General features: G+C 40.0%; 1 protein-coding gene across 1 annotated transcript in view; it reads left to right on the forward strand.

Annotated features, from left to right (window-relative positions):
- UNC79 (unc-79 homolog (C. elegans)) overlaps positions 1-22,878 on the forward strand; it is a 218,862-nt gene that overhangs the window by 101,567 nt on the left and 94,417 nt on the right. Inside the window, exons 15-24 of the mRNA XM_015566456.1 lie at positions 1,939-2,171; positions 2,745-2,868; positions 4,814-4,954; positions 7,384-7,605; positions 10,092-10,319; positions 12,114-12,255; positions 15,195-15,274; positions 15,359-15,507; positions 18,879-19,036; positions 22,040-22,221. Of these exons, the coding sequence (XP_015421942.1) occupies positions 1,939-2,171; positions 2,745-2,868; positions 4,814-4,954; positions 7,384-7,605; positions 10,092-10,319; positions 12,114-12,255; positions 15,195-15,274; positions 15,359-15,507; positions 18,879-19,036; positions 22,040-22,221 (1,659 nt within the window). The remainder of the gene's footprint in view (positions 1-1,938; positions 2,172-2,744; positions 2,869-4,813; positions 4,955-7,383; positions 7,606-10,091; positions 10,320-12,113; positions 12,256-15,194; positions 15,275-15,358; positions 15,508-18,878; positions 19,037-22,039; positions 22,222-22,878) is intronic.

Consider the following 22,878-nt stretch of genomic DNA (forward strand, 5'->3'; position numbering starts at 1 on the left):
GTTGCTAAGAAATTTTGTTTAAAAGGTAAAAATATGAAGACATAGGGCGGGCTGGGTAGAGGAGGGTAACGGGGAGGGGAAATGGGAGATAGCTGTAATATTGTCAACAATAAAAAATATATTAAAACAATAATAAAATAAATAAAATAAAATAGCCCATCCAGCATGGCTCAGTGATTGAGTGTAGACCTATGAACTGGGAGGTCATGGTTCGATTCCCAGTCATGGAACATGCCTGGGTTATGGGCTTGATTCCCAGTGTGGGGCATGCAGGAAGCAGCTGATGAATGATTCTCTCTCATCATTGATGTTTCTATCTCTCTCTCCCTCTCCCTTCCTTTCTGAAATCAATAAAAATATATTAAAAATAGAATTTAAGGGAGTATTCTTTCCTGACATTGCTGAAGATATTTTTATATCAAGAAACAGAAAATAAAAGCCTCTCTTTGAGGTTGCTAGAGCTCAGTCCTTTTCTGGGCTATAGTCTGTGGAAAGGCTAACGTTTGACGATGGGCAATTTCTGTGGTTTCACATATATCCTGGAGAGCAACGGTGGAGTCCTTGCCCTCCCACTTGGAATGCCAAAAAGCTTAGGAGCAGCCAAGTCTTTTTTGTTTTCTCCTCTCACTTATAGGTCACATTTCCCTGGGTTTATCCTTTGGCGCTGCCTCAGTGGACCCCAGGCTCAGATGTGTGGTTGAGAAGACCCCTTATTTCTTGACTACATTATAATTTGTGTCTAACCCAGAGTCAGTTTTTTCTAATTTTTTTTTCAGAGTCAGTTTTTGGCAGCAATATATGAAATTTTTTTCAAGGTATTTTTTAAGTTTGTGTGTGTGCGTGCACGTGTGTTTTCTTTCAAGGATATCTTGAGGCAATTTTCATTTTAAATAAGATATTTAAGAATAAAACAGAACACAGACCATCTAAAAGTGTAGTTTTTTGTTAGATTTTCAGGACTTGAGCGTTCTGTGCATTTATCAAAATGCACTTCTTCTTTGGTGCCACCTACTGACTCACATATAAAACTGGATTTTTACATAATGGAAATTCCTCACTTCTTGGCATTCTTTTTTTTTTTATAATATATATATATTATTGATTTCAGAGTGGAAGGGAGAGGGAGAGAGAGATAGAAACATCAACGATGAGAGAAAATCATTAATTGGTTGCCTCCTGCACACCTCACAGTGGGGTTCGACCCTGAAACCTGGGCATATGCCATGACCAGGGATCGAACTGTGATCTCCTGATTCATAGGTCAACGCTCAACCACTGAGCCATGCTGGTCGGGCTTTCCTGGCATTCTTTGACTGTGTTGATATGTTTTCTATGATTATTTCTTTCTGAATAGCATACGGCTGGTGTAATCTGACTCTGGAAGATACAAAGAAATGATTATATTGGAAGGAAAACTTCTCTAACTTGGGCCCCATGATTGGGGGCCTGTGTATTAACTGGCAACAGACATTAACAGGAGTAGAGATAAAGTTATTTACACTTTTATGCAGGAGTGCTCAGATATGAATAACTTTCTCAATATCCACAGATACAAGGTTGTTAGTACTTGAATGTGAAGATAAGGAAAGTTCTTTTGGGCTTTTTGATGGAACAAAGTTCAAAAGGACCAAAGTTTATAGTAGTAGAAATCTGTTTTTCTTTCAAGTACAGGTACAACTGCACATATTTGTAATGGGTTTGTCAAACTTTAGAAATAGAATGCTCCAATAGTATTCCTGGTAGGAATACCTTTTTGGAATTTTCAGTGGGACAATTCTCATTCAGTTGTGATTGATATTTGGATCGATTTGTAACTATGGTTTTTTTCTTCTTCTTCTTTTTTTGTAACTAATGGATCCTGATGGTAGATTCTTACAGATCTCACTCTGAGAACAGGATTCAGATATAATGAAATCCTTGCGTATAATTGTAACAAAGCGCGTTCTGTTCTTTTCTCCTGCGGCTGTTGAATGCCATCAGGTTGGTGGATACTGGGATAAGTCTTGCAGCACAGTGACTCAGCTGAAGGAGGGTCTCAACCGAATCCTCTGCCTGATCCCCTACAATGTGATCAATCAGTCTGTGTGGGAGTGTATTATGCCGGAATGGCTGGAAGCCATCAGAACAGAAGTCCCGGATAACCAGTTAAAAGAGTTCAGGGAAGTATTAAGGTGGGTAAGTAGTTTAATGAAGTCACTGGAATTATAATACCTAACATTTATGGAGCATGTACTGTGTGCCAGGCACTGTGCTAAGCCTTTTATATAATCTTGCTTACTTTTTAACAAAATCCTATAGAGAAACTTGAAGGCCCAAATGAAAGAGTTGCTATAAGTCATGCTAAGATGATTTGGAATTGTTCAGAAGAGATTTTGTTCTTGTGGAATAATAGATATACCATATTATTTGCTTATTTTCACACATAATTATGGTTTGGGTAAAGTGGGAAAAGTGCAAAAGGAAAATGTTTTCAGATGCTGGGAAACAACTCTCATTCTTTAGAAATGCAATGCCTCCCATTAAATCTAATGTGAGTATGAACACTAATGCTATTTACAACCGTATGAATTATTTATATCTATTCCAATGACATAAGCTATTCCTGTAAAATGAAACATGCTAATAACAGTTCAGAACACAGAATAATTTGAAGTGTTTGGCTTCCCAAAATATATATTAGAAACGCACTGGTAGGTCCTACTATGTGCCCATTGGTCATTTACCTTTGTTGCTCTGCTTTCCAGCAAAATGTTTGACATTGAGCTCTGTCCTCTACCTTTTTCAATGGAAGAGATGTTTGGCTTTATTAGCTGTCGGTTCACAGGATACCCTTCTTCTGTGCAGGAGCAAGCTTTACTGTGGCTGCATGTAAGTGAATGATACTTTGGATCATTGTGGGCACTAGTTCTTCGCCTGTGAACTTTAGATCCTCAGGTAGAGTGGCAGGAGTTATTGCAGAGTCTGTAATGTGTATGTTTGCTGAGGACTATCTGTAGACCAGTAATTCATATGTGTAGGTAATTGCATTTTAAATGTATGTAGCTATAGTTGTGATTTATTAATAAAACACAAATGTATGTAGTACTCTTACTAAATTCATAGTAGCTTTTGGTCCTTATGTATCTTTCCATCAATAGACACGAAAAACATTCTAGCTGTGTTGTGGGATTCTGATAAACTTTTGATATTAAATAGGCCCTTTACTTGGAAAGGTTGAGAGCTACTGATTTAAGGGGTAGCTCATGCTGTTCACTCAGCCTGGAACGACTTTCTGTCCTGTCTCCATCTGTGAACTCCAGCTTCTCTTTTAAAATCCAACTCAAAAATGATCTCATCTATGATGTTTTCTGCTGCTTCACTGCCCCCCATTTTCCCATCAGAATTCACTATTCCTTCCCCCAGTATTCACACAGGTTCTCTCTGTGAATACTATTTCTGTCTAATATTACAGTTAATTTTTGTCTCTTCTCATGGTTATAAATGCCTTGAGGGCCGGGACTATGTCTTTTTCATTTTTGAATTTATATCTCCCTTCATCTTTTCTTCTCACCATCTGGGACATGTTTTGAATTTAGTGGGTATTCTTAAAAATTTACTAAATTGAGTTGAATATCTGATACGAAGTTTGGGCAATTTTTTAAAAGGAGGACAGAACCAATGTAGAGGTTAGCTATGGGTGCAGACACATTTCTGTTTCATGGACGGATGTGATCCCTAAAGTTTTTCAAGTTGTGAAGATGCCTTTCTGGGCTCTAAACCAAGGAACAGTATTTTCCACAAATGACAAAGAGTAAAGGAGATGATAAAAAAAAAGTCACCTTTGGGACTAGAACTTTAACTTTTTATCCCAAGTTAGGTCTCAGTAAGATAACTTCTCATTTTAGGAAAGCTAATTCTTCTAAAGATGGCTAGATGTTGTTACTCAGTTGTACACCCTTTGAGCTGTGCCATCTAGGGACAGGACTGTAAACCTCTGTCCCCACCACGGCTGAAACGATTACAGTTTACATGTTTTATGGACTGGGCTTTGCCATAGCTTTGGTTTGAAGGCAGTGCTACAGTTGAAGGAGGATGTAAGCCACTGGTCTTAGCATTTGGGAAATAGAGAGAACGATATAGTGATTGGAGTTGACTCATTTATTAATTAAACGTGGAAACATTTATAGAGCTCCTCTGTGCCAGTCGCTGTAATAAGCGCTGGGATACAACTGGAGAAGCAATGGTCCTTTCCTCCTACTTCCTTTCTTCAAAGAGCTCACAGTGGGAGAGATAATATCAAATAATCAGATGTAATGCAAAGTGATACTTGCTCTAATAAAGGTATATAGAAAGTTCTAAGAAAGCAGAGCAGAGAATGGATTAATTCTGTCCAAAGGAAGGAGGCATCTATTCCCAGAAAATTCATTACAGATAAGGTAACTTGATTTTGGCAGGATACCTGAGCTTGCTCCAGAGAACAAGCGCAGATGGGACATTCCGATGGGAGCGGGGACATGCTCACAGATTATCACTAGTTCAGGACAAAGGTGATGAGCTAAGGCATTAGCAGTGGCATGGAAAGGAGGGACCACATAAAGAGGCACGTCAAAGTGTTAATAGAAAGAACCTGATGATTTATTGGATGTGGGGAGTGGGGTTCAGTGTTACCATTGATTTTCTTAGTACAATACATTGGGGATGACTGTGCTGATAGAATATGTGGAAGGCTAAGTGTCCTTATGTTCAGTAGTTCACTGATAAAAATGTTAGGTGTAGTTTTATTTGAATTTTAAAGTTTATATTTTTTGGGGATCTATATGCCTTCTTTCCTCAGGTATTATCGGAGTTAGACATCACGGTTCCACTTCAGCTATTAATAAGCATGTTTTCTGATGGAGTTAATTCTGTCAAAGAACTGGCAAATCAAAGAAAATCAAGAGCCAATGAACTGGCAGGGAACCTTGCAGCTCGAAGGGTAACTACGCCACAACTCTTTTTGTCTGATTAAGATTTTGCGGATTATACTGGGTCTAAAAGTAGCATCACGTAAACTTCTCTGAAAATGCTTTTTCGTTCCATCTCTCTCTGGAACCTTTTAAGCACAGAAGTAATAGAAAGCATTAATCTAATATATGTTTGGTTAAGTCCGTAATTAATAAGTTATTGAGTTTTCATTTTTCTTTGAGTTTTTCTCCTCTACATACCTATTAGTTATCTCTTATCTTTGATGAAAGCAAACAAAACAAAACAAAAAAACCCCTCACACCGCTTTTTGGGTACTTTTTGGGGGGGGGCAGGGAGTGGGGGTGTCCCTGACAAATAAGAATTCTTTACCAGCTGCTGAGTAGATAGCTGCTTTACTTTAAGGATGAAGAGTTTGGATGTTTTCTTTCTTTTTTTTTTATTGTGTTTTGGGAAGATAACATCAACTGGTGGTGACCATGAGTGATACTGTCACTATGAACCAACTAAGTCCATTTTATTAACCCCTTTAAACCCATTTTATTGACTCCTTTGAACCTTTGTGGATGAGAAAAGTCAATATAATCTGGTCCAAAGTGTATGAAAACTGTTAGAAATTTTTTTATGCTCACCTGGGGATATGTTTTTTGTTGATTCCAGAGGGGGGGGAGAGGGAGGGAGGGAAGGAGGAAGAGAGAGAGAGAGAGAGAGAGAGAGAGAAGATGAGAGAGAAACATCGATCGGTACATGCCCCAACCGGGGATCAAACCCACAACCTAGGTACGTGCCCTGACTGGGAATTGAACCCACAACCTTTTGGGGTCTGGGACAATGCTCCAACCAACTGAGCTATCTGGTCAGGGTTTGTTGGAAGTTTTTGATACTTTTTCTGTGGATGACCTGATAGAATTTCGGTTGATGTAATGACATTCCCAGACCATGATCAGTTTTGGAGAGGTTGACTCACATCTGATGGTGCGCAGGGACTGTTCTAATTTTTCTCTTTGTCAACCCTCTCCATTACATTTTCCCCACTGTATACCACAGGCCCCCCATCATTCCATCTGATATCTGGGGGTTAAAAAATATAACAGTCGTGGGATCACAGTTTGTATTCAGTGCTTTTTAAAAGATCTGCCTCGTAGGAACCAGCTGCCATTTATAGTTTACTTTTTTCTTCTGTAATCTTTAATACTTCATTAGCACTTTATTAATAATTAATGACATCACAGAAATGTGAAGCATTTGGGGAAGAGCTCATTATTTTCATTTTACAGCTACTTAACCTGAGGTTAAGTGAACTGAAGTGATTTGCCATAGATAACCCTATCAATATCCAGGTATTCTGATTCTTAAGGGGATACTCATCTTCTTTTTTTAAAATATGGTGTTCAAGGAGCTTGCTTGTTTTAGAGAAATCTTTAAGAGAGAAAGTATGTTTTGAAAGTGAAGTATAGGTATGTCAGTCAGGGCCCTGCTACAGAATTTATCCCAGATGGTTCAAATGAAGGGACTTTCATGGAAACTCTGCCTGTAGAGTTATGGGAAAGGTTAAGGGAGCGGTAAGGGTTGGTGAGCTATTGGTGAACCCACAGTTCAGTAGGAAACCATTATTCCTCTAGGGCTGAAAGAACGAGGGAAAATCGTTCCTGAAGCCCATGCAGAGCTGAAATGATAAGGGGAGGGCTGGCTACAGGAGCTATGGGATGATGGAGAGGCTGCCAGAGACGTAGCATCAGAGCAGGCCAAGGGTGGGAGAAATAGTCCTACCTGTGTCCCCTTAAGCTCAGCTCTTCTGCTGGCACCTCCCGTTGACTTAACACAACGGGAAGCCAGCCAGCAAGAGAGCCAGGAACGACTCAGTCCTTGGCATTCTTGGGCTTAGGTGCAGGGAAGAGCAGGGCAATGAGAGCCTGGTGGGGGGGTTGTGTTGGCACCTGGGGGGTTGGTTGGCACATGGAGAATAACTAGTAAACAGGTTTGGCTTATATTGTTTTCCCAGGATAGTTTAATAATTATAATATCCAGAAACCATTTGTCTTTAAACAGTCTTGTCAAACTGACATTCTGTGCTTATATTTCTAAAGCTAATCCTGCAATTTTTCACTTCTGTTAAATTCTCATTTTTCTTTTTTAGGTTATGCTTTTAGGTAGATGCAGACAATTTAGTTTAATTAGGAATGTTTGATGGGATGAAAAATATAATGACAAAGACAGCTGCCTTCATTCTTTAGAATGCTGATGTTTTATTCACCTGACAGAAAGTTTGGATACTTTTATTTCTTATTTTTATATATTGAGGAGATTTATAGTAGTTGGAGGTACTAACGCTATTGGCTAAGAAAGGAAGTCAGTGTGGCAGCTGGAAATACCTTCCGATATTTTATACACCATTTGAGCCTCTGCAAGTTCACTTATGTATGTTGATGTTCCTTCTTCTAGGTGAGTGTTGCCTCTGATCCTGGTCGACGAGTTCAGCACAACATGCTGAGTCCATTTCATAGTCCTTTTCAGAGTCCATTTCGGAGTCCTATGCGTAGTCCTTTTCGCAGCCCTTTCAAGAATTTTGGACACTCAGGAGGAAGGACTATTGACTTTGATTGTGAAGATGATGAAATGAATCTAAATTGTTTCATCCTCATGTTTGATCTTCTCCTGAAGCAGGTAGCTGAAGCATGAGCTTCCTTTAGTTCAGAGATGAAGGATGAGGAGAACATTTGTATAGTGATTTTTGTGTGTGTTGGATATCTTCACACTTACTGAAATGATGCAGCATTACTCAAAACATTTCTCAAACTCCTTTGGGAATTTCCTAAAGAGCCTGAAAAAATACTTGTATAAATGTCTGCAATAATATTGACATATGAGAATGGATATGAATTTTAGAAATATCCTAGCTTTATTAGAATTGATTCTTTTGAACACATTTGGTGAACATATTAGGTAAGGCAGTTGTTGGGAGAAGAGCAACGTACAACTCTATGGTGATGGGCTGAGCTTAATATATTTTATAAATTGATTTTTGAAGGTAACTTTAAAAGAAGTTTAAGAGGTTTGGTCAGAGGAACATTTCTTTTTAATTTTTAATTTTGAAATAATTTTATTTTTTTAAAATATATTTTATTGATTTTTTACAGAGAGAAAGGGAGAGAGATAGAGAGTTAGAAACATCGATGAGAGAGAAACATCGATCAGCTGCCTCCTGCACATCTCCCACTGGGGATGTGCCTGCAACCCAGGTACATGCCCTTGACCGGAATCGAACCTGGGACCTTTCAGTCCGCAGGCCGACACTCTGTCCACTGAGCCAAACCGGTTTCGGCAATTTTGAAATAATTTTAGATTTGCAGAAAAGTTGCAAGAATAATACAAAAAATTCCCAAATACTTCTCCCCTAAATTTTTCAGATGTTAACATTTAGCACATTTTATTCTTTCTTTTTCTCTTATTTTGTAAATATATGTATGAAAATTTAATGAACCATTTGAGAGTAAGCTGCAAGCATGATGTTCCTTTATCCTTAAAATTTCAGAATGCATTCTCTAAAAAAATAAGGACGTTTTCTTCCATAACCAAGTACAGATATCAAATCAGTAAATTAATATTATTATAACACTATTATGTAACTTACAGAAATAATTTATTTTTAAAATTGATAGAACTATCATCTTTATAACAAAAGAAAAAAATTATTTCTGATTGAGAACACAATCCAGCATCACCTATTGCAGTTATTTCTCCTGCCTCCTTAGTCTTAACCAGAAGAGTTCTTCAGTCTTTGTTTATCTTTTGTGTTCTCGACATTTAAAAAAGTCCAGTTATTTTGTAGAATGCCCTTCAATTTGAGTCTCATATTTCCTTGTGAATCGATTTGGCTTGAGCATTTTTTGGCATTAATACCACAGATATTATATTGTGTTTATTTCAGTGCATCAGATCAGAAAGCACATGACATGGTAATGCCTCCTTGTTGGTGGTGATAACTTGGTTAAAGTGAATTTTGCAGATTTCCCTACTATAAGTCATTATTTTTTCTTATAATTAATAAGTAGCTTGTAGAGAGATACTTTAAGACTATGAGATTCCCTGTTTCTCATCAGACTTTTACCTGGTAGTGTAGCATCCATGGATGGTTCATTCCTGAATCAGTTATTACTATGAGGGTTATCAAAAAATTATTTTCTGATTCCATTATTTAAAAGAATTATTAGTTGGCATTCTATAGAAGGAACAGTTTTCCCTTATCTCCCATTTATATATTTATTTCTTTATCTACTTACTAGAGGCCTAGTGCATGAATTCATGCACATGTGTCCCTTGGCCTGGCCAGCAATTGGGGCCATTTGGGGCTGGCCAGCGGGGGGAGGGACCGCAGGAGGTTGGCTGGCCACAGGAGGTTGGCTGTGGAAGTGCACTGACCACCAGGGGCAGCTTCTGCATTGAACATGTGCCCCCCTGGTGGTCAGTGTGCATCATAGTGACCGGTCGACCAGTCATTCAGTTGACCCATCATAATGGTCGCTTAGGCTTTTATATATATAGATACCCTCATGTACTCATGGATTCTCATTTTATTCAGTGGGTTAGAATTTGTCTCAGTGGGTTAACTTTTATTTTGATGCTTATGTTATCCCATGTTTTGCTAGTGGGAGCCCCTTTAAGCTGGCTCTGGTGTTCTTTTGACATGGTCCATCATTCTTTGAACAATTCCTTAATTTCTGGCATGACAAGATATGCTGGGCTCATTTTATATTTTCCTCGCCCCACCCCGGAAACCAGCCATTTCTCCAAGGATCCCTGGTTCCTTTTAGTGGATAACGGTATTTAGAAACCAAAATCTGGACACTAGGTAAGGAGCAGCATTTTCTAAATGTGTAAAACCTCAGAGAGTGATAAGTTTTAAAAAACAACTCCCTTTAAATGTCCTACATGATTTAAAAAATAATTCTCATTATTTTGTCTTATGTATATAGTCTATTATGAAGAATCCATGGAAATCAATGTATATTCATGGTCTATAAGTCTTACCATCTTTAAATAATTTAATATTGTCAATTAAGGAAAAGTTTCCCCCATTAGTGTGTCAATGCAATAGTGGACAAAAGGACCAAACTCTTTCTTCTTTTTTTTTTTTAATTGATATCTTTCAGATGGAGTTACAAGATGATGGGATCACGATGGGTTTAGAGCACAGCATATCAAAAGACATAATTTCCATTATAAACAATGTCTTCCAAGCCCCCTGGGGGGGCTCCCACACCTGCCAGAAGGACGAAAAAGCAATAGAGTGTAACTTGTGTCAGGCTAGCATTCTCTGCTATCAGCTCGCCTGTGAACTCCTGGGGAGACTGGCTCCTAAAGAAGAAAGCCGGCTGGTGGTAAGCAGTTGAAGAAGTGAGGTGGCCTCTGGCTAAGTGTAATAAGGATGCAGTAGTGGTGCAATGGGGTCTTTCTCAGGCTTAGCTATGCCCCATGCTGCGTTATGTGTCAAACTGTGTTAAAAAAAAGTTTTTCTTCACCAAGTCAGGCTCCTGGAATATGAGATGGAGCTACATTATATAGAACTCTTGGGTGAGAAATCTTGAGCCTTGAGTTAGGGTTTGTAGCACACCCATTCACACAATTTTCACAAATACAAAGCATGATTGGTATTCTTGAAATAACTTTTACCAGAAAGTCATATTACAAAGTTTCGATAACAGTGAATACTACAAAATATACATATCAAATATCGAGTAAGTAGATTGGCTATGGACACCGAGAATTCCTAGGTAACCGCAGTTTGTAAAACTTACTGACTTCATCAACAGCCAATACAATTTTAATTTCATTTAAAATTGTTTAAATAAGGAACTGCTAATATATAGTATATATTTAGCTACTCCATGCATTAGTTATTTCCTGTTTAGCTTATTTTCCATCGAAGTCACACACATCATCAAAATAGCCTCATACCATCAGAGCTAGGATTATTTGCCATCTTCTCTTTTTCTTCCTTTCCCCTAATGTTTGTCTAGGTATAAAGCGACTTAAGAGTATTTTTTGAGGGACAGTATACATTCAGTAAAATGTTTCTTCAGTTTTTAAATACCTTTAGGCCCACCGAACTCGTTAGTCCTACCTGTTGCAAAATAACATCCCTGTAGTATGGTCTTTTAACATTGTCATTGGGTACTTACTATAAAGCAGTCACAGTAGTAGATGATGTGAAAACAAATTAAAATCAAAAGCTTAGAGTCTAATCAGGAAGATGGTTAAATAAATGAAAAACCAGAAGACAGTGATGAGCATTCTGAGAGAGGCATGTACAAGGCGGCTATGGGAGCGCAAGAAGGGACAACAAATCTGCCTTGGAGGTGTGATAGGGCCCCACAAGGTCTCCCTGGAGGAGATGGTTCCTGAGCTTTATTGAGGGAGGAGTGGAATGAATGAAATGAAAGCGGTAGGAGAGCAGGACTTTTGAGACCCAGAAAACTCTCTGTTTAAATGGTATAGAGGGAAGTTGGGGATGATACACTCAGGAAACTGCTAGTAGTTCTGTGTTGTTAGAGCAGTGAGGAGGGTGGCAGAGTCATGAAAGTTGAGTCAAGGAAAGACTCAGTTTTTACTCAGATTCATTAAGGGCTTTGTTTGCCAAACTAAGGCAAAGTAACATTCCATTGTATGTACATACCACATTGTGTCTCTCTGTTCATCCGTTGATGGATACTTGGCTTGCCATACCTACTTCTCTTTAACACATATATTATAGCTATTTCTTATTCCTAAAATTTTGACTTCTCTAGACAATCGATATTTCTATTTTAAATGTTGATGCGAACCCCTTATTATTCCCTGCTAATTAAGTAGTTATTGAACAAAATGTGCCTGGGTTGGCATCTCTTGGTGAGTAGGGCACACTCACAGGGATTAAAGCAGAGGTGGAAGGCAGGCCTAAGAAGATTTAACAACATTTTTGATATTTTCCATATTATTTCAGGGGAATGAAAATGTTTCACTAACACCTCCTGTAAATTTCCAAGGAAATAAGCTCAAGCCTCCTGTGAGGCAGGTGCCTCTGCCCGCCAGGGCTCAGCACAGGCTGGGCCGCAGCAGGCACGCAGCCGGTCTCTGTCGCAGAAGCTGTTACATCCCCACGCTGCTCATATGGCTGCCTGTCCCGTTCGTTCCAGGAGCCCACGGACAGCCTTGAGGACAGCCTCCTTTCTTCCAGACCCGAGTTTACCATAGGCCCTGAGGGTGAGGAGGAGGACAATCCAGCCAGCAAGCGCGGGGAGAACCCGGGCAATCACACCGAGCCCACGGAACATGCTGGTAGGTGAACTCGGGCACACCCAAGTTTGCACAGGCCCAACGTTCAGAACCCTGGTTGCTTAGGTGACCATTGACTTGTACAAGTTCAGACTCGGCTTCCTTATTGTAGAGTTGTGCAAATGAATCATTTCCCCAGATTATGAAGGGAACAAATCCAGGATGTGTTTCTAGTGGATCAAGGTCACTGAGCATCTTTCTGGCAGCAGGAGCTTGTCATCGACAAAACCCCCCTGTTTTAGTGTGAAAAACACCGCCTCCCTACTTATGGCGTATTGTGTTCTCTGTGCAGAAGGAGCCGTGAACCAAGGTGCGAGGCAGAGTGGAGGGTGCTGACGCTCTCCACAGCCATCAGGCATTTGGCCAGAGCAGAGCATGCTGGGACAGAGGCGATGGAATTTGGCTCCTGTGCCCTTAGAGTACAACCTGGACTCTAGGCAGGCTCACACCTGAGCAATTTGTGCTCTAGGGCTGATTGGCTCGCTCAGAGCTGGGAGGGAGGATGGTCTGTTGCCAGTTGCTCAAAGGCTCAGTGGGGCTAACTGGGGACAGCAGGATGGCAGGAGGGCCCGGAATCACACTCTAGTTCCACACATGCTGAAGGAGTTTTAGGAAATTAGGATGTAACCCCAGGTGCCTCTGGGAAAGCCTGGCTTTTAGACTGCACTGTGGCATTCTGGGGATAAATCTAAGTAGTTTTTAATCTTCCTATTTCTACTATCCTTTCTATCATTCCCTCAGTCAACAGCAAATATTGTTATGTGACTATTGTGTGGGGTTCATCATAGGTCCTGGGTGTCATATTCAGATCAAGGTAACAATGTTATTACCACAGCGTGCTTGGTTGGAATTGACTGCTTCTGCATGGATTGTATAAATGGTCAGTTGAGTATGGCTATCCTGGTTCACATTATTTAGAACTATTGACACTTAGAAATTGGAGGAACACCTGAGATGACCTACTTCACTGGTTTTCATCGTGTACTTGGCGTTGCACAGGCTCTCTGTGTTTCCTTTGGACCTTCCTTATGTGGGGTGGCTATTGGTAGGAAGATGTGGGTAAATGATAAAGACTCAGGCTGCCCACCCTGCACTGACTGGCTCCCTTTCATATAGTGGAGTTCTAGGTAAGATGTTCTTTGAACAAAGTATTCTGTAGCAAAGAAATTTGAAACTTGCTGATTCTTGTTCAGCCTTCTCGCGTTACAGATGAGGAAAATACATTGCAGATGAGTTAAACAACTTGCTATTTTCATGTAGCTTGTATTACTCATTTCCACTTTACGCTTATCATGCTGCCCAGAAGGTAATGGAGAACTTGAATCATCCGAGGAGTTGAAATACAAACAAAATTAATGACCTCCGACTTCCTCCCCCAGTTGTGGGTGTCTCCGGGTGGGGGTCTGGGAGTTGCATACCCAAGTATTGTAACACTAGCTAGTGGCAGGGTGGAGGCTAGAACCTGGGTCTCCTGGTTTACTTAGAATTAATTATACTTCCTGAGACCGGGGCCCAGCCTGTGTTAATGTCTAAAAAAGGCAAAGATTTTACTGATGATCCAGCAACCTGTAATCTTTGTATGCAAGCATATTTTTCAAACCTAAGATAGCACACAAAATCAATTAGCTGCCACTTTTACTTATTTATATGTAACATTTTATTTGAACAATGCTTAAAATTAAGCCATTTATTTTTATAAATGACTCAGGTGTATTCGTCTTCTCCAAGCACGTCTCCAGGCTCCCATCACAGCTTCCGGTCCACTGTCCTTCTTTTGCTCTCTGCTGTCTTACAGGGCGCAGTGATAAGTGGTCTCCTCTAGGAGGTCTCCGTTAATTTCCTCCCAAGACCAGCCTCCCCCGCTGCTCAGTGCCCAGTCCTGCTCCTGCTCCGCGGCCTCCAGGCAGTGGTCTTGAGCTCCTCTGTCACAGAACAGCCGGGTGCTCTGCCCCATGTTCAGTGATTTCTCCCCGCTTTTAGAGGATGTCCTGTTTCTGCATTTTGTGGCCTGGTGCCTATTTCTTCTGGCAGTCGGATATCTCTTCTATTAAAAATATTTTTAAAACTTTCACACTAGACAAAATAGAGTCGGGTGTGGATAGCAAGTATTTAGAATACATTAGGATGGAAGATCTCTAATAAACTATCTCGTATAGATGCCAAGAGGGTTTGACTTCTGTTGTTTCTGATCCTAGGAATCGCCAAAACTTACAACAGTGATTTGAAACCGTTTTACACTAGTTTCTACGTCTGGTTAACTTGTGAATTCTTTGTTTAATATATAATTTTTATTGTTGACAGTATTACAGATGTCTCCTGTTCCCCCGCCCCCACCCCTCCAACCCTCTCCATCCAGCCCCTTGTGAATTCTTTTTCCCAGCATGCCTCATGTAGAACGCCCGGCCACTCTTTACCACAGAGGCAGAGATTTTAGAGATGCTGATGAGGAAATAAAGCCAGGAGTAGTTGTTCTGATTTGAATACATTCACCTTCTTTCAAAAGTTCCCTTTGTCCATGGGATTAAATTCTTCCTTAGGTGCTAATACAACGTGAATACCTCTCTTTGATACCTGCTTGTCTTCCTTTCAATTAGGAAAGCATACCTAGCCAGGCCTCAGGCCCCTCCAGGTAGCAGCAGAACTAGTGGCCCACAGGGGCACATGGCTGGGCTAAGTTCCCTTCAGGGAGCCAGAGACATCTGAGTACAGGAGGACTAGGTGGAAAAGGGAAGCTGAGAATTCTGATCTAGAAGGTTTCCTTCATTTGCATCATAGAAGGGACATATGCTAACTTAGAGAGCAAATGAAAACATTATACACTTTAAAAATGTACATCTTCTATATCTGTTTTTACTCCTCTTGACTTTATGATCTTGACCAGTTCGTGAACGGTGGGGGAAAGGAGGAGTTATGCTAACCTCTGTGTAATTATTTCCTCACAGCAGTAAAGAACGATACTGAAAGAAAGTTTAGCTACCAACAGCTTCCAGTAACTTTGAGACTAATATACACCATTTTCCAGGTATATTTTTTGGAATATTTGAATTTTTTTTTGGTAGCATTGCTGTTTTAGATAATTCCGTAACCATGTGGTTTTTTTGCATAGGAAATGGCTAAGTTTGAAGAGCCAGACATTCTTTTTAATATGCTCAATTGCCTGAAGATTCTCTGTCTACACGGAGAGTGTTTATACATTGCTAGAAAAGATCATCCTCAATTTTTAGCCTACATTCAGGATCATATGTTGATTGCAAGGTATGTCTTCCTTTTTTTGTTTATATGTTAGGCTTTTTTTGCTTATATGTAAGTCTTTAGAATAACACATATCAATTTATTTGGATTATTTTTCCTAGCCAGGACAGCTTAATCATCTATGGGAACTACTTTTATTACTTTTATTTAGTGTGATTATTAAGTATGTCAATATGAGTAATAGTAATTTTCTTTGCTAAATACTATAGAAATAGAAAAGGCAAAATAAAGATTATGTGATGCCTTTCAGTTGTTAGATGGCTTAAGAATATAGTGTACCCTAGATGAACAAAATAAACTGATGAACAAAATAGATCCAGAGCCATGAAGCATGAAACAGACTTATGAATTTCAGAGGGAAGATGCGGGTGGTGGGTGGGTGGGGAGAAGTTAACCAAAGAACTTATATGCATATATACATAACCCATGGACACAGATAGTAGCGTGGTGAAGGCCTGGGGGTGGGCAGGTATGGGTTGGAGGGAGTCAATGGGGAAGTAAAAGGGGACATCTGTAATACTTCCAACAATAAAGATAAATTAAAGAAACAGAATATAGTGTAACCTAGAAAAATGTCAACAGGTACTAAGTTAATATTTACCTAGTATAATTGAGTAAGGACTTAATTTCTTACTTGAAATAGAACTGCTAATAGACATCTAAAGTCTCTCCACATATTATCTGATAATGTATTCTTTAAAAAACTGCCCAGGCATTCTGAGAAAAACAAGAAAATATTGCCCTGGATTTACATAGTGGTTTTCTTCTTAAGAACTTTAAAATGACTGTTACAATCTTCCTGGAAATAAGTTGGAAAAATATTATCCTCATTTTTATATATAAGGGAATGAAGTGATTAAAAAAGGAAAAGGTTGGTTTAGATTAACTTGGTAGCTAAACCAAGTTGAGGCTCTATTTGTCATTATTCATTTTGTTCATTTATTCATGTATTCATTCAAAAATATTATTGAGGGCTTACAATATTCATTTTGGTAATTTGTAATCTAGTTTGGAAGAAGGTGAATAGTATGTGTACAGAACGTGACCACATAGTTTATAATTCAAATTGGTCTACTCTTGAGAGTGAAGAGGGGATGATTTTCATAATAACCTCAAAATAATAAATATATAGTAGACTGAGATCTTGGATAAATGAAGCCACATGGTCACCTATGTATACATGTTACTGTCAATCCCAGGGATGTGTGATGGGTGACTGTTTTGTGTAGTTAGAGGCGGGAGAGGTCATTTTTGGATGATCAGGGAAGCCTCAGGAGTAGATACCATTTGGACAGGCATTGAGATAATGATAGAATTTTGAAAGGATCAGTGTAACAGACAAGACAAACAGCAAATCCAGGCAGAAGCAGTGAAGGGACAGGGTCAGGAGTTGGGCAGAAGCTCTGCTCATTCCAGGAGAGTGGGGAGACGACGTGGGCTGACTTCTGTTGGGAAAGCCACCTCTATTGGAGGTGTAGTTGGGACGAATGGATCATTGATGCCATGGCATCTCTGCCTTAGCCTTTGGGCTACCTAGCCCAGGCTTCACCCTCAAAAGCCCTGAGGGACAATGAAGGGATCTGGAGAAAGGACATGCTTCTGTTTTTCTAACAAAGCTGCTGTAGGGACCCGAGAAAGCAGTATGGGATTGGAAGAGTCCAGGGATTTTTGTCACTGAGACGGTTTTCTATTCGTGCTATATACGATTTGCTTCCTTCTACTGAAATGAAAGTTCCATGAGGGCAGAGATCATGCCTTCCCTTTCCTTTGCATTCTCTGTAGGGCCTGTTGTTGTAGAGAAGTATCATCGTCCTTAGCCTCACAATGGTAATAGTAGTGTAAGGTTTTTGAGTACCTACTATGTGTCTAACATTTAATACAAGCAGCATTAGGAGGAAGTGGAAGTTCAGACAAGTTACATTTACACTTGGTTACACAGTTAATTAATGACAGGGTTCAGACTAGATCTAAATTTTTCTGATTTCCACAATTCAGTTGTAGCATATGGCATTTGAAAATTACTCCTTTTTATCCTATAAGTCTAGTGTGTCTTCCAAGATACCAGCAACTTTAGTGACTTGCATTCTCTATAAATTGAGAATACGATTTATGGAGAATTTGTATTCCTCCCATCTTTTAGGGGTGCATTATGAGTTTTTTAAAGTCACAAATAGTTTCAATTCTGGATTAACTCTGGAGCCAAACAGACAACAAAATAAAACAACCAAAACAAACAAAAGGCATACTTTAAATAAATGAATAAAAGACTTGAAACTGCTTAGATATTACTAGAGGCCCAGTGCACAAAATTCTTGCACTGGTAGGGTCCCTAGCGGCTGCTGGCTGGGGCCTCCCCCTCTTTCCCCGGCCGGCCTCGCCCCCTGGTCACACTCCCAGACAAACTCTCACTTGAGGGGACAGTTTGCGTACTATGCTTTTATTATATAGGATTAGTAAAAATAGACCTTCAGAATTATTCTGGTAGAAATTGATAGGAACTTAGCTAAACTTGCTAAGGTACATTTTTGACCAGTAGTGGTCTGGTTTTAGGCAGGGCTGGCACTCACAAGGTGTTACTAGGGTTTTCTCTCTCTCCTTTTTTTTTTCTTTCTGTCTCCTCTCCCTTTCTCCCTTCCTCACCATCACTTAGCCTCATTCCATCTGTATTGGCTGCTTCTCAGCAGGCTGTTCCTGTGAGAAGGAGAGAGATCTTTCTGTCCCAGAGCCCATATCAATACCTGGACAAGGATTCCCACATTCCCATACTTACGTCATATGTCCACCCCTTGACTAATCACTCGATTTTCAGCATTGAAGCACTTCGAGAGCTTGTTTGGAGGTTCTAGCAGGGGAGCGCAGCTACTCGTATACCCTTGACCGAAGACTGGTCCTCTCCTCGGTGGGGAAGGTCGTCCTCTTCCACCGAGCGCGCGCAGCTTCGGGAGGGACGCACATGGATCGGTGAGGGAGGAGGGGGACACCCGCCTAGCCAGCCAGATGCTGTTCTTAACTGAAAGAGCTGCTCCTTGCTAGAATAATACGAGGAAAAGGCTGCTGGGCAGGCAAAACCAACAAAACTTCCCAGATGTTCAGTATAAGAAAAAGATATTAAAATCACTATCACTTCACCATCTTAGCATAACTAATATGTTTTTCTATGTTGTTACATAAAAGTAATTACTTTAAAAAGACATGAACAGAACAGAGCGTAGGAAAAGTTCATCAGAGGATCATAGTCTTGTGGATGAATGCAATTTCACTGAAAGCATTCTGACCATCTCCAGGTTAACTATACTTCTCATCAATCAAGATAATAGTATTTTCTTTCTAAAAAGGTTAGCATAACTGTAACCACTTTGCTTCTTGGCTTCCAGCCTGTGGAGAGTCATCAAATCCGACTTCTCCCAGTTATCTTCACTGGCGGTTCCTCTCCTGCTCCATGCGTTGTCGCTTCCTCATGGTGCTGACATCTTCTGGACAATCATAAACGGCAACTTCAACAGCAAAGACTGGAAGATGAGGTTTGAAGCAGGTACCTCTGTGTTATAACAGTTCTCTCTGGATCACATTACAAACCAGATGTCCAGTTATGAGATCTCTTTCTGCCTTCTATTTTCCTTCCCTCTTTCTATAGGGCATTGTCCTGCTCGTTGGTATTCTTTGTTGTGTCTACTTAGCTGAGCTTTGTCAATAGTAATATTTTGCAGAATGATCTTTAGGGAGGGTGGCCCTGTCTAGTTTGCCTAGGGTAGTCCCAGTTTATGCCTGTCCTCCAGGTATATTTATTAATTGTACACTGTTTACTTTCACATGGGTTCCCGCTTAAATGGTCAACCTACTGGGTTACTTGCATCAGCGTTACTGGGAGTGTTTGTTAAAAACACTGATTACAGTGGAACCTCGGTCCTTCAACTTAATTAGTTCCAGAAGGTTGTTCGAGAAGCAATTTGTTTGAATACTGAATCATATTTTCCTCATTAGAAATAATGTAAATTGAATTAATCTGTTCCAGACCCCCCCAAAGGACTCCCTGTTTTAACCTTTCTTATATACAGTACATGTTGAATATACTGTTTAATCTACAAATAAACACTTCTTTTCTTAAATTTTTTGAGTCACCCCCTGCTAGCCTTCAACAAATCACTTTGAGTGCTCCGTTCAGGGGTGTCTCTTAGGAGGTCAATATGCAGCTTCTTCACTTTTTTCACATATCATTGTCTCTGAAATGCTATCACTGGCTAATTGTTATTTGTTCATTCGAATCAACACAATTTTTCTGCCTCTTCAATGGCCTGTGCTCATTGTTTTCTGAGCACTTTCACACCCTTAGCAACATCAGCACTCTTGATGGCCTCTTTATGTTTTTAAATTGTGCTAATCCATTTCGCCAGTAACACAAGCAAAAAAGAAAAGAAAAGAAAAGAAAATATTCACAGCTCTGATTATGTTGCTTTTCTATTCAAAACATTTTAATGGGTTTTCAATGTCTAGAGAATAAAGTTCAGACGCCTTAAATGGACATTCAAAACCTCCCATGGTCTGACTGCTCGTGTTTGTAGCCTCATTTCTCACTCATCTTTCTTCACCTGACGTTGTACTTTCCTCATTGCTTCCTACTGCCCCTCACCCATATCTTGGCCAGTCTCTGTTCTCAGTCTGAAACCCTCTTCCCTTCTAGAACCCACTCAAAAGCCATCTCTGTTTGAACCACCTTCAAAGGCCCCCATTGAGTTCCATTTCTCAGTTCCCTTGGTGGAAAATTGTTTTTAATCCTCCAAGCTCCCATAGCATTTTATTTATACATCACTAACAGCATTTACAGCTTTTTATATTACATTTTGGTTTTAGTTGTAACTGTTTATCTCTTTTAGCCGACTTGACTTTGAAGTCAAGACCTGTGAATGATTCACATGTTAGTCTGCTTGGGCTGCCATGACAGAATACCATAGACTGGGTGGCTTAAACAACAGAGTTTATTTCTCACAGTTCTGGAGGCTGGGAGTCCAAAATCAAGGTGCCAGCCAATGCAGTTCCTTGGTGAGGGCTCTCTTCCTGGCTTGTAGATGGTCACCTTCTTCCTGTGTCTAGTTTTCCTTTTGATTTTTATAAGGACACAAATCCCATCATGGGGGCCCCACCCTCATGACCTCATCTAAACCTAATGACCTCCCAAGGTCCCAACTCCAAATGCCATCACATTGGGGGTTAGGGCTTCATGTGTAAATTTTGGGGAGGCACAATAATTCAGCCCCTAACAGTTCATTTTTCCATTTACTTCCATCTCCCAACAAGTACCTAGGATGGTGTCTTTAAAATAAGTGAATTAGTGGATTTATTGAATAATTACTAATGTGGAATTAATAAAAAGAGTATAAGGGCAAACTCCTGCTCTCAGAAGCTCTCAATTTAATTGATGGGACCAAATATAAACATGTAAAAGGTTAAGAAACTATAAAGGTGTAAATATAACTCAAGATCACAATAGAAGATATGTCATACAGCTAAATATGAACACACAAATGCCATATCTAAATGAATAGTATTTTAAAAATATATATTCTTATTCATTTCAGAGAGGAAGGGAGAGGGGAGAGAGAGAGAGAGATAGAAACGTCAATGATGAGAGAGAATCATTGATCGGCTGCTTCCTACATGCCCCCTACTGGGGATCAAGCCCACAACCCAGGCATGTGCCCTTGACTGGAATAGAAACCAGGACCCTTCAGTCTGCAGGCGGATGCTCTATCCGCTGAGCCAAACCAGCCAGGGCAATGAATAGTATTTTTGCAGGAGTTTATGGTATGGAAAGACCACTCTAGGAAGTCAGAGTGGACTTCACAGAACATGTAGAATTTAAACAGCAGATTCTTTTAAGGATGGTAGAATATCCATTAGCAGAGAAGAATAGAAAGAATATTCTAGGCTGCTAGAATAGCTTAAGCAAAGTACTGAACCATCTCTATTTGCATGAAACTATGTTGCTTCACTATCTTCTATGGCTTTTTATCAAGCTCTGTTTTAAGAGTGGCTGGAATCATTTAACATAGATTTGCAGAATAATTAGAAATCTATCAAGTCGGGTGCATCTATTTTATGGAAGACGTACGCTGTACAGCCCCGGGAAGACTGGTTGTCACTTCACATCATGACACGCTAAGAGTGGAGTGGAGGGTCCAGAATCTAGAGCCAGGACTGGCAGGTACCTCCCACCTCCCTGTGGAACCTCTGTGGAATGGACAAAGAAATGAGCATGGAGGCATTTTGAATAGTTTGAAACACAGCTGGAGGTTAAACAATGGGAAAGACCATTAAAACAAAAGAGAGAGAGACAACCCAGAACTAAATTAAGGCTGCCTGACAAAAATACTGCACTGAGTAGAAGTGGTCTGTGCTGCACGAACCACTCAAAAGGAGGCACTAGACGTTCCTCTTGGTATTTAAAACCAGTGTCTGGGGGCCCAGAGTTACCCTATCTCTGTGGGTTCAGACTATCTAAATACATGTCATTTTTTGTCCTCTGCCTTTTACATTTCAGTGGAAAAGGTGGCTGTAATTTGTAGATTTCTGGATATTCACTCAGTGACCAAAAACCACCTGCTGAAGTACTCGCTGGCACATGCTTTCTGCTGCTTTCTGGCGGCCGTGGAGGACGTCAACCCCGCAGTGGCTACCAGGGCCGGGCTCCTGCTTGACACCATAAAGAGGCCGGCGTTGCAGGTGACGTCCCTCAGTGTGTGTAGCCTGCTCTGCAGACGGCTTTCTGCTCTGCTCCACTGAACCCTGAGTTATGTGTCACATCAACACAGTTACTGATGATGATGATGGTGGAAATTTTTAAGTTGGGAAAAACATCTCAGAACCACATCGTATTAACAGACCTCTTATTTTTATATGTTGATACTTTGTTTTCAGTCTTTGTCTATGTGCTGGGTCACTTCTGACAAATGGAATTATTGTATAACTTTTTTGTGTGGCAGATTATTAAATTAAGTTTGTTTATACCATTTCACTGGTTTCTGGGCTAAAAGTCCTTTTAATTGAAGCTAGTTTCTAATAGAAATCAGGTAAATTGTAAATCAAGGCAAACCATGAAAAGGTAAATATGCTACCAAAATGAAATGCTACAAATTAAAGCCAAAGTAACATGAATTATAAGACCTGGAGAAAGTTGTATATTTATCTTATTTGGCTCCTGTATTTTTAAAAATTTATTTATTTATTTATTTTTAAAAATATATCCTCACCAGAGGATATTTTTCCATTGAATTTATTTTTTTAGAGAGAGTGGAAGAGAAAGGGAAAGACAGAGAGAAACATACCGATTGGTTGCCTCCTGCACACATCCTGACCAGGGCCTAGGCTGAGGAGGAAACT

The sequence above is a fragment of the Myotis davidii genome, unplaced genomic scaffold (genome assembly GCF_000327345.1).
Source record: "Myotis davidii unplaced genomic scaffold, ASM32734v1 scaffold1703, whole genome shotgun sequence".
NCBI classification, from domain to species: domain Eukaryota; kingdom Metazoa; phylum Chordata; class Mammalia; order Chiroptera; family Vespertilionidae; genus Myotis; species Myotis davidii.